This window comes from Eufriesea mexicana, unplaced genomic scaffold, assembly GCF_001483705.2.
Source record: "Eufriesea mexicana isolate 0111107269 unplaced genomic scaffold, ASM148370v2 scaffold124, whole genome shotgun sequence".
In the NCBI taxonomy this organism is placed as follows: Eukaryota; Metazoa; Arthropoda; class Insecta; order Hymenoptera; family Apidae; genus Eufriesea; species Eufriesea mexicana.
The window spans coordinates 180,432-188,865 of record NW_016908357.1 but is presented as its reverse complement, the minus strand read 5'-3'; the positions used below and the strand labels follow the sequence as shown (position 1 = coordinate 188,865).

The 8,434-nt window shown below is 36.8% G+C and overlaps 3 protein-coding genes across 5 annotated transcripts; 1 reads left to right on the top strand and 2 right to left on the bottom strand.

Moving 5' to 3' along the window:
* The first annotated feature begins 1,095 nt into the window (after positions 1-1,095).
* Positions 1,096-1,729, top strand: LOC108555607 (uncharacterized). Its single transcript, XM_017911374.1, has 2 exons — positions 1,096-1,305; positions 1,413-1,729. Exons 1-2 carry the CDS (start codon positions 1,165-1,167, stop codon positions 1,575-1,577), a joined length of 306 nt encoding a protein of 101 aa, XP_017766863.1. The 5' UTR covers positions 1,096-1,164; the 3' UTR covers positions 1,578-1,729.
* Positions 1,730-2,198: 469 nt separating this feature from the next.
* On the bottom strand, positions 2,199-5,142 carry LOC108555432 (acetyl-coenzyme A transporter 1). 3 transcript variants are annotated; one of them, XM_017911064.1, is made up of 9 exons: positions 4,906-5,142; positions 4,417-4,612; positions 4,048-4,337; positions 3,807-3,961; positions 3,543-3,736; positions 3,282-3,466; positions 3,066-3,183; positions 2,763-2,978; positions 2,199-2,677 (listed from the first exon to the last, which is right to left on the bottom strand). In XM_017911064.1, exons 2-9 carry the CDS (start codon positions 4,603-4,605, stop codon positions 2,498-2,500), a joined length of 1,527 nt encoding a protein of 508 aa, XP_017766553.1. In that variant the 5' UTR covers positions 4,606-4,612; positions 4,906-5,142; the 3' UTR covers positions 2,199-2,497. The 3 variants fall into 3 exon arrangements, with proteins under 3 accessions (XP_017766553.1, XP_017766554.1, XP_017766552.1); XM_017911065.1 differs by having other exon boundaries at positions 4,417-4,487; XM_017911063.1 differs by lacking the exon at positions 4,906-5,142 and having other exon boundaries at positions 4,417-4,623.
* Positions 5,143-5,783: 641 nt separating this feature from the next.
* On the bottom strand, positions 5,784-7,557 carry LOC108555527 (uncharacterized). Its single transcript, XM_017911190.1, has 7 exons — positions 7,304-7,557; positions 7,111-7,236; positions 6,918-7,022; positions 6,576-6,816; positions 6,282-6,467; positions 6,031-6,185; positions 5,784-5,946 (listed from the first exon to the last, which is right to left on the bottom strand). Exons 1-7 carry the CDS (start codon positions 7,555-7,557, stop codon positions 5,784-5,786), a joined length of 1,230 nt encoding a protein of 409 aa, XP_017766679.1.
* Between the last annotated feature and the right edge of the window lie 877 nt (positions 7,558-8,434).

The following is an 8,434-nucleotide window of genomic DNA, read 5'->3' as shown; positions in this document are numbered from 1 at the left end:
AGTGATATACATATATATATATATATATATATATATATATATCGCGTTCTGTTTTGAATTACCATTTTCGTGTAATTTATACAACTAATAGCGTATATTGTTTTGACAGTCCTCCGCTCAGCAGATCCAGCAAGGATCGACTATCGTAGTAGATAATATAATCAATGTTGCATAAGAAAGTATATATTGATATCTTAAAGATTACTATCGTCAAAATGGCGTAGATGTTACATAGATAAAGAATATCCTAGTGAACTATATTACGTCTTATATAAGATTTATAGAAAATGTATCACTTCGAACGAATCAATCGAATAATCGGTATACATTTCAGATGCACGGGAATGTTTCGAATAAGCATCTTAGTTATTTAATCGTAAGAGCACAGAATGATTTGTCCTTAGCATAGTATGATACGGAAACTTGTATGTGATATTTTATTTGAAACATTTCCGTCCGCTCTGAAAACTCTACGAGATTTTCGAATAATCCGTCTAAAGTGATACACGTTTAAAATAGAGAATATACCGAGAGAGAGAATTCAATCGGAATTCGTTATAAAGAAACTATTTTCTGCGAGATGAAGAAAAATATGCAAGCGTTTACTGTACAGCAAATTAATTTTCGATTGTTACGTGATTACGTACAAAGTGTACAAAGCGTTGTGAAAATGTATTACAATTAAAATATAATTAGTCATCAGGCAACAACGCACTATACCTAGTAATCGTGTATAAAAGATGGTACCAAAATTATTATCCGTGTTTTCTGTATACGTGTACTATATCCCTCTGCGTGTATCTCTGTGTACTATATATCTTCTAATATAAAAATATTTGTCATCGAAACATCACAATTCCTCCAATGACGATTAATACTCCACGTTACACGACCAACATAACTATTCTGAATACACGAGCACAAAAGGAACGTTTACTCGTCGAGCTTCGTATCTTTGACAACACTGCCTAGAAATATGCGATTTTAAAGTATACTTTGAATTTGACGTATCGATGTTTGATTAAACCTCCAAGTAAGAGCATTAATAACGCAACGTGACAAAGATTTACGAGCAAACAAGGATGTATTAATCCGTATAAAAGGGCAAACCTTACACTTGAAAGCTACAGAAGGAACTTCGAAGTCACAGTAAAACCGTGCAACATGTTTATCAAGTTTATTCTCATCTGCTCGATGTTTAGCTTCGTTTGTGCACGAAGTATCGAGAACGAAGTTCAGCTTTCAACCATGTTCGCTGGCACTCGTTCTGACTCCGTCATGGACACTAATGAACCAACCATTACCGTAAATATTTCACTTTCTTCCTTATACAAGCAGTTTATTTCTAACGTTTAACAACCTCTCGTTTTAATGGCACGAGTCAAGGATTAACGTTACAACGTAAATCACAGGAAGAAGAATGCGTTCTTCAAGTGCGTCCTACACACGCAAGCCGATCGGATACACCAATTACGAGCCACGAATCGACGACACACACGGAATCGTCACACCCCAAGAAAAGGGCAACAAATTACAAGGAAGATCGAACCGACTTACGACCTGGATGTTGCCGGTAAACGATTAGGTGAATAATCACGTTTCAACGAATGGTAGATAGTAATTAAATGCATACTACAAATACCGTTTCATCTTTTCGTCTTCTTCCACGATGAGATAGCAAATGAAATAAATAATGAATGGCTATAAAGCCGTACAAGTATGATCAGAACCATTACTTTTTCCTTTTGTTATCCCTGTTCGCAAAAATCACGTTAAAGCCGGCGCGATAAATTTAGCGGATATAAAAAGGGGCAAAATAAAACAGCTTATGTGGAAAACTCTTTTTATTAACGTCATGTACTCGTACATAATGATTCACAAGCACTGCGAACGGTCATATAACTTTTATCGCCAAATTAACAGAATTAAATAGTAAGTATAGATATTCGTTAAACCAGTGCATTATATTGCATACATTACATCGTAACTAAAATCACTAACCTTCATGGAAGGACGAGGACAGAAGTTAAAGAAAACGAGTCATTTTTATTTCTGGCTTGACGACAAAAGAACAAACGAAGAATAGAATTATTGTATATCGTGACATAAACGACACGTTAGAATTATAGTCATTAACCATATGACTAAAACAATCGTACAACGAATCCAGCACTTGTTCAACATTATTATTGTGCTAATATACGAAAAATGATATCGAATCGAATATCGTAAAAATTTTTGGTATCAAATCAAGTATCAAATTTTCATCGATCGTTCATCGAATAAAAAAAAAAGAGAAAATAAAAAGAAAAAAGGAAGAAAAACCGTGAAACCGGATAAAAGTTTTGCGTTAATATAATTGGAACACTTGATGGACGTGCGGGAAATCACCCGAGCACACAGCGGACACTCGACCAATATACGCATATTTAATTTGTACAATTTCTTAATAATTACAGGTATCGTATCGACAAATTGTATCGTGAATTCAATACTGTTATCTACTCTCCTTCGAAAGAATAACTTTCCAAGCAGACATTGGTCGTGTTTGTAAAAGATCGATTTTTCGTCGACCCCACCTGAGCCAGGCAAATCCTATGATTAGGCACAAAATACTCTCTATATAGTACCCATCAAATTGCATATCACAAACACCATTGTGCGTGTTCGTGCAAAACTGTAAATGGAAAATTTGTATATTTTCGTTTCGTAAACTTAAACTCCAGTGAAAATAAAAATGCTGAAGTAACGTTAACACTAACCTCTCTTTTCGAAATTGTGCTACAGTCATTCGAAGGATCGGTGCTGCATTGTCTTAACGTTAACGAATCAACGAACCAAAGAGCTGCCGTTGCTGGCCAATTACCACCAAGGTTAGATAGCGTGTTTAACAATGTCATGTAGGTACCACCAACAGCTGGATCGCTAATTTTTGCAAAAAACGCCATCGATGCCACAAACATACTACTCGTAAAAATCTGAAAGAAGCAAACGTAATATAAATATATTTATTCTTGCGTATCCGTTCCCTTTGAATTATCGTTCATTTCGTCTGGACACTTCACCTGATGTATCAAATAAAGAATTATTAAAACTATGAAGTAGTAAGCTGGAACTTGTCCCCCCGTTACAACGTACGGTGTCACCCACACCAAAAGCGCAGCAACTAATCCAAAAGCTAACCTAGAAATTCGATCATAAATATTTATTACTATATATATATATATATATATGTATATATAGTTTTAACCTTTCTCTTTGTTTATTTGTTTTCTAATCACCTATAAGGCATAGCCATTATGTACACGTTCATGGGTCTTGCGCCCACTGTATATTTCGAAATTGCTAATGGTAATAATATTTGTAAGGGTATCAGAGGCACAGCCATAAGGGCAAATTTTTCTTTCGGTATACCAGCTTCTATCAACTTCAAACCCGTTACGGCTTCGCAAGCAGAAAACCCTATCTGTAATCGACGTAAAAGTAAATTATTATTATTACCGATACAGATACGAGTCTTACCGTATTATACATCTACTGACCTTAGCAGTTAACAAGAATATAATAATCGTCTTCACAGATGGTAATTTGACAATGTTCCAAAGTAATCTATAGGCATGTTTGATATCCGTATTCAATTCTTCGTCTTTGTGCATTTTTTCGGAATCTTCGCGTTTAAATAATGCAACTAGAGTAGTAGTAATTATGAATATCCAACCCCAAAAATGAAGGAAATCTGTAACAAGCAGCAGTCAGACACAATTCGTCAATTTTTTAATGTGTACGTAAAACGTAATCTTACTTACTGGACAAATTCACGATACCCTCATTGGAAGGAATTGACCTTAAGTAACTATTACAAAATTCAGCTGATGCCAGTGCCGTAAACAGGACATAACCAATGAAATATCCTGCAGTTTGTCCGACACTATTACAAGTCGATGCATATCCCACATTGCATCTAAGTATAAAAAGTATAAGAAAAATGTAGATACCTTTAACGAAATGACATTAACTCGAATCATTCGTTATAAATTAAATCTATACCTTTTCAACATTGTAAGTGCCCAACCATCTACTACGATATCTTGAGTTGCAGCCAAAACATTCAGAGCAAAAAATATTATGGTCAACATCTCTATGTTTGGCTTTGTGGTTTCGTTACCTAGCCAGTGATCCACATGGCTCGATAGTAACAGCATAAAAATGCCCATTAAATATTGAGTCGGGATTAACCATGTTTTCCTTCTTCCAAATTTTTGAGAAAATACAGAGTCTACTATCGGTGCCCAGAAAAGTTTCAAGGAAAAAGGCCATTGTACAAAACTAAATTCAGCCTGGTAACGAACAAACAAGGTTCGTTTAATATCGTTATTATTTATTTAAAACAATTATGACGTAAAACGCATGAATTACCTGTTGACGATACGAAACGTCTCTATTTTGAAGTAACATAGGAATAGAACCGCATAAACCCAATGGTATTCCTTGCAACAGATATAAAAATAAAAGAATAGCTATGTTATTTTCGTCGCCTCGTAAATCTGAACGTTCGTGTACGTGGTTGGGTTCGTGGATCCCATCTTCCACGTTATCCTTTTCCATTTTCCTTCTAGTACCCATGAGGAATGATAAAAGAGATCAAGAATAATCTTATACACCTTACTTCTTTGGCTCCCAACGGAACAGATGTTTCTCTCACGCGATTGACAACTTTCTAATTTTTAACGTTTACTTTTGAAAACGCTATCAAGCATCTCGTGGATTAGATGGTAATTATCGATATACTATCTCAAAATGCTTCAATGTAGATCCTTCGATCAAATAACACGCATACATTTCTAAACGAATGAACCACTCGCGCGATAACAAAATGAATTATTTAACTTATGACAGCAGTATTACCATTGACGTGGTCATTGCCGACGTAACCTCAATCTTGTGTGTATAGAACGTTATTCCACTTGTACGAGAAATTGACAGTCAAGATTTCAATGAAGTATAAATATTTTTAAGTATCTTATATTTATATTACGAACAACAACTGCTGAATAGCATTTCGAAGTGTTTCGTGTTCGTTAGCTTATCTAGGAATCATGTATAAAAACCCGCAGTGGCTTGCGAATGCCACGTTGTTTCTCATTAGGGACACGTCAGTTATGCTTTGTCTTTTTCAATCTTAAAGTTACGTGTGAATCCTTTATTACTAAAAACAACGATTCTATAGAAGCGCAAAATGCTAGTTACGGTTAGATTCTTCCGAGCGCAAGTCATCAATGAATTTCTCTGCATAGAAATTCGCCTTTCATTTTCTGGAACATTTCCCTGACGTTAAATAATACTTTTAATTACACATTACATTCCGACGGGTTCCGTATGTTACCGCTTAAAACATCGGATTATTTAAAAGGATTAGAAAACTTCCTATCGTTATATACGCATCGAAATAGTTAGTCATTGATTACGAAGATATTCATAGTAGCGTATCGTAGGAGTTGTCCAGGGTGGGGGATAGCTACGCGCATGAATGGTCCCCCACTACTGAGTACGTAACGAGTGGTGGGGATACGCACACTTGAGTTCCATTCGAAAAGTTTACGCGTTGTTACTAGTGGCCTTCGGACCGCTGAAAGGGTGTAGTATTTCTATTAATCTTCGATCTTTCGTTTTCCAAATATCGAATTTATTGTTTTTATATTTTACATCATATTTTCTATTCAATTGTTCATTTCTTAATTATTCGTGAACAACAGTTGACAATTACTATATTTTTTTCGTACTGCCTACAATTTAAGAATAGATAAATTTTTGTTCTTTTTAGTATTTACAAACGTACACGTAAACGCGTTACAGTTACCGCCATTCGAAGCAACGATAGTTGCTGCTTTTATTAATTTTTTGATGCGCATATTTGCAAGTTCTTCGTTAGGTACATAATTCAAAAGCCTGTAACAGTATCGGGATGTATTAAATGTTCAGAATTTTTTCTTCAAATTACCGTAATAGCGCGGGCCGATTGTGAATACATACAAATCATTAAGACGACGTTTCAGTGTTGATTTCCCTTGGAAAACGTCTGTTTCCTCTCTAAAATTAAGCCAATAGTTCCTTTGAATCTCACACGCGAATCTAGCGATACATGTCGGTGAAAGAGACATCTTGCTTCCGTTTTCGTCATTGTAGTTCTGCTTAACGATAACGTAGAAATTAAAACGAAATATTTAATTGCAATCTACGAGGAAAAATTTATAACGGAAGTATCATTTTGATACTTGAACAACCTCGGTAACGTTACTTTTGAAATTCCTTAAAATATAGTCCATGTAGGCATCTTTGTCCTTAATAAATAAACTGGATCGTTTCCTTCTTCCAGATACAACCCCAAGTGGAAGAAGAACGGGATTGGTGGCTAAAGCAGCAGCTGCTCCAATTAAGGCAACACCTGCTAATGCCTTTAAAGCTACGGCCTGATGCAAATGACAGAAATCGATAAATCGTCGTAAAAACGATTGTAAAAACGCGGTGAATCCGTGAAAAAATTCTTCCTCCATTTTACCATTCAGGAAAAATGTTACCTTCTGCGCTTGAATATTCGGAGGAGCGGGAGCATGTCCTTCTGGATAACTTGGCTCCACAGGCCCAAATTCATCGCCATTGGCGAAAGTTCCCGAGATTCCATGACCACCGCCCGAAACAGATCCTCCATAGCCAGTTGGTCGACTAAAACTGTACCCACCATGTTCTCCAGACACGCCAGAATCGTAACCACCGGGTTTACGGAAACTTTCGCTCCCATAACTCGGCCGTGAACCAAATCTAATGTTCGTATAAAATCGCGTTAGACGACGAAAGCGTTAGAACGATATCGAACAATAAATTACGAGCGTGTAACCGTGTGGGAAAAGGTAATCGCTTACTTATCTCCTACTTGAGCTCCTTCGTAGAATGCAGTTGCACCGTAACCTCCGGGTCTTCCATAGCCTCCGCCAAAACCTGGCGGTCCTTGAGTTTGCCACCCGTATCTGCGTATTATCCTTTCGATGTGAAATTTGCACTCCCACGGATTAACCTCGCACGATATCTTTACTACGTTTTAGTTTAAAGAATCACCTATCTACGGGTAAGCGTTCGCCGAACTTGGTTGAATATCGACCACTGTCCACATGGATCTTGTTATGATACGAATCGGGTCGCGTAGACGAATTGGAACCGTATCTGGATCCGCAGCAACTAGAACTTGCACGTTTCAATTCATCGTGACGCGAATGCATCGAAAACGGGAAGAATTTGAAAAATATTCGACTTATCTCTCGATTCGGACTCCGACCGGTGATCCGCCGTTCGCGTTTGTTTATCCAAATTATTGTTGTATCCCTCAGCGTTATTCGGATATGGAGTCTCGGAAAAATTTCTAGCACGTACGATATTCGCCAACGGCCTGTCTCCCGTGGGTTGTTTCTTAACGAACTCAGAAGTTGCGGCGAATTCATTACTCTCCGCAAGTGCATAGCAAACAACTCCAGTTGTTAGCAGAGCACAAACGAATCGTTGTGACATCGTAATTAGAAATCTAATTAGGTAACAATCCGATGAAGGGAAATAAAGATTTGGAATACGTTTTAGCGTAAAGGCGACAGAATCAAAAGTGGCTCTTTCCATGAGTTTCACCTTTTTTATATAGTGGCCACGCATGGGATTTTATTCTTATAATTATAAGAATTTGTTAACGTAGTTTTTATATCGGTGCATCACGATGCTCCAAATATCGTAGTACGAAGTACTATTCCCGATACGAAATACTTTTGCCTTCAGTTGCGTCCCTGTAAATTACGAAGCATGACCAAAAGATACGGAGGAGTAAGTCGGTGAAAATAAAAGTGTCTCTCGTGTGAGTCAACAATATTCTTACCGTCACGCTAAGGGCTTAATTAACGTCGCTTTGTTGCCTTTAATTTTAAGTGAAATTTCTCACAGTTTGTCAGGAAAAACAGAACGACAGCTCACGTTTTGAAAGTGATTTATTTGCGAGAACAATTACGGGAAATTGTTACGGAAATACAAACGATATTAAATCGAATCTGCATTCGCGTAGATGCTGTCCTTAATTTAATAAACAAGTTACCTTTATACTAGATTTCCTCTTAAATTGAAAAAGCGTGTCTGGGTTGTATTTTTCTTCAATCCATCTACTTTCCCATTGCACGAATAAAATAACTTGCTCGTGTCTTGTAAGTTTATTTCCATTGTCGGAACTACTGCCAAATCGATCACTTTCTTTCTTATTCGAAACTTTTTGGTACTTCTTTACAGACGTATCTGTCCACTAAGCCTCAATTTTTACCACAATCATTTCTGCAGTCTATATATCGGTTTGTCTCATCTTCGTTAACCTCGCACACGATTTACAAACATTTTATCGTGAAAAGTTGCGTCG

Excerpts from the sequence above, each read along its gene's own strand:
- LOC108555432 (XM_017911063.1), bottom strand. The coding sequence starts at position 4,623 with ATGGGTACTAGAAGGAAAATGGAAAAGGATAACGTGGAAGATGGGATC. Across the intron at positions 4,338-4,416 it reads ACGTTTCGTATCGTCAACAG|GCTGAATTTAGTTTTGTACA; the intron begins GTAATTCATGCG and ends GTTCGTTACCAG. Across the intron at positions 2,979-3,065 it reads TTCTTTATTTGATACATCAG|ATTTTTACGAGTAGTATGTT; the intron begins GTGAAGTGTCCA and ends TGCTTCTTTCAG.
- LOC108555607 (XM_017911374.1), top strand. The coding sequence starts at position 1,165 with ATGTTTATCAAGTTTATTCTCATCTGCTCGATGTTTAGCTTCGTTTGT. Across the intron at positions 1,306-1,412 it reads CTAATGAACCAACCATTACC|GAAGAAGAATGCGTTCTTCA; the intron begins GTAAATATTTCA and ends CGTAAATCACAG.
- LOC108555527 (XM_017911190.1), bottom strand. The coding sequence starts at position 7,557 with ATGTCACAACGATTCGTTTGTGCTCTGCTAACAACTGGAGTTGTTTGC. Across the intron at positions 7,237-7,303 it reads GAGTCCGAATCGAGAGATAA|TTCTAGTTGCTGCGGATCCA; the intron begins GTCGAATATTTT and ends GAAACGTGCAAG. Across the intron at positions 7,023-7,110 it reads GAACGCTTACCCGTAGATAG|ATACGGGTGGCAAACTCAAG; the intron begins GTGATTCTTTAA and ends GATAATACGCAG.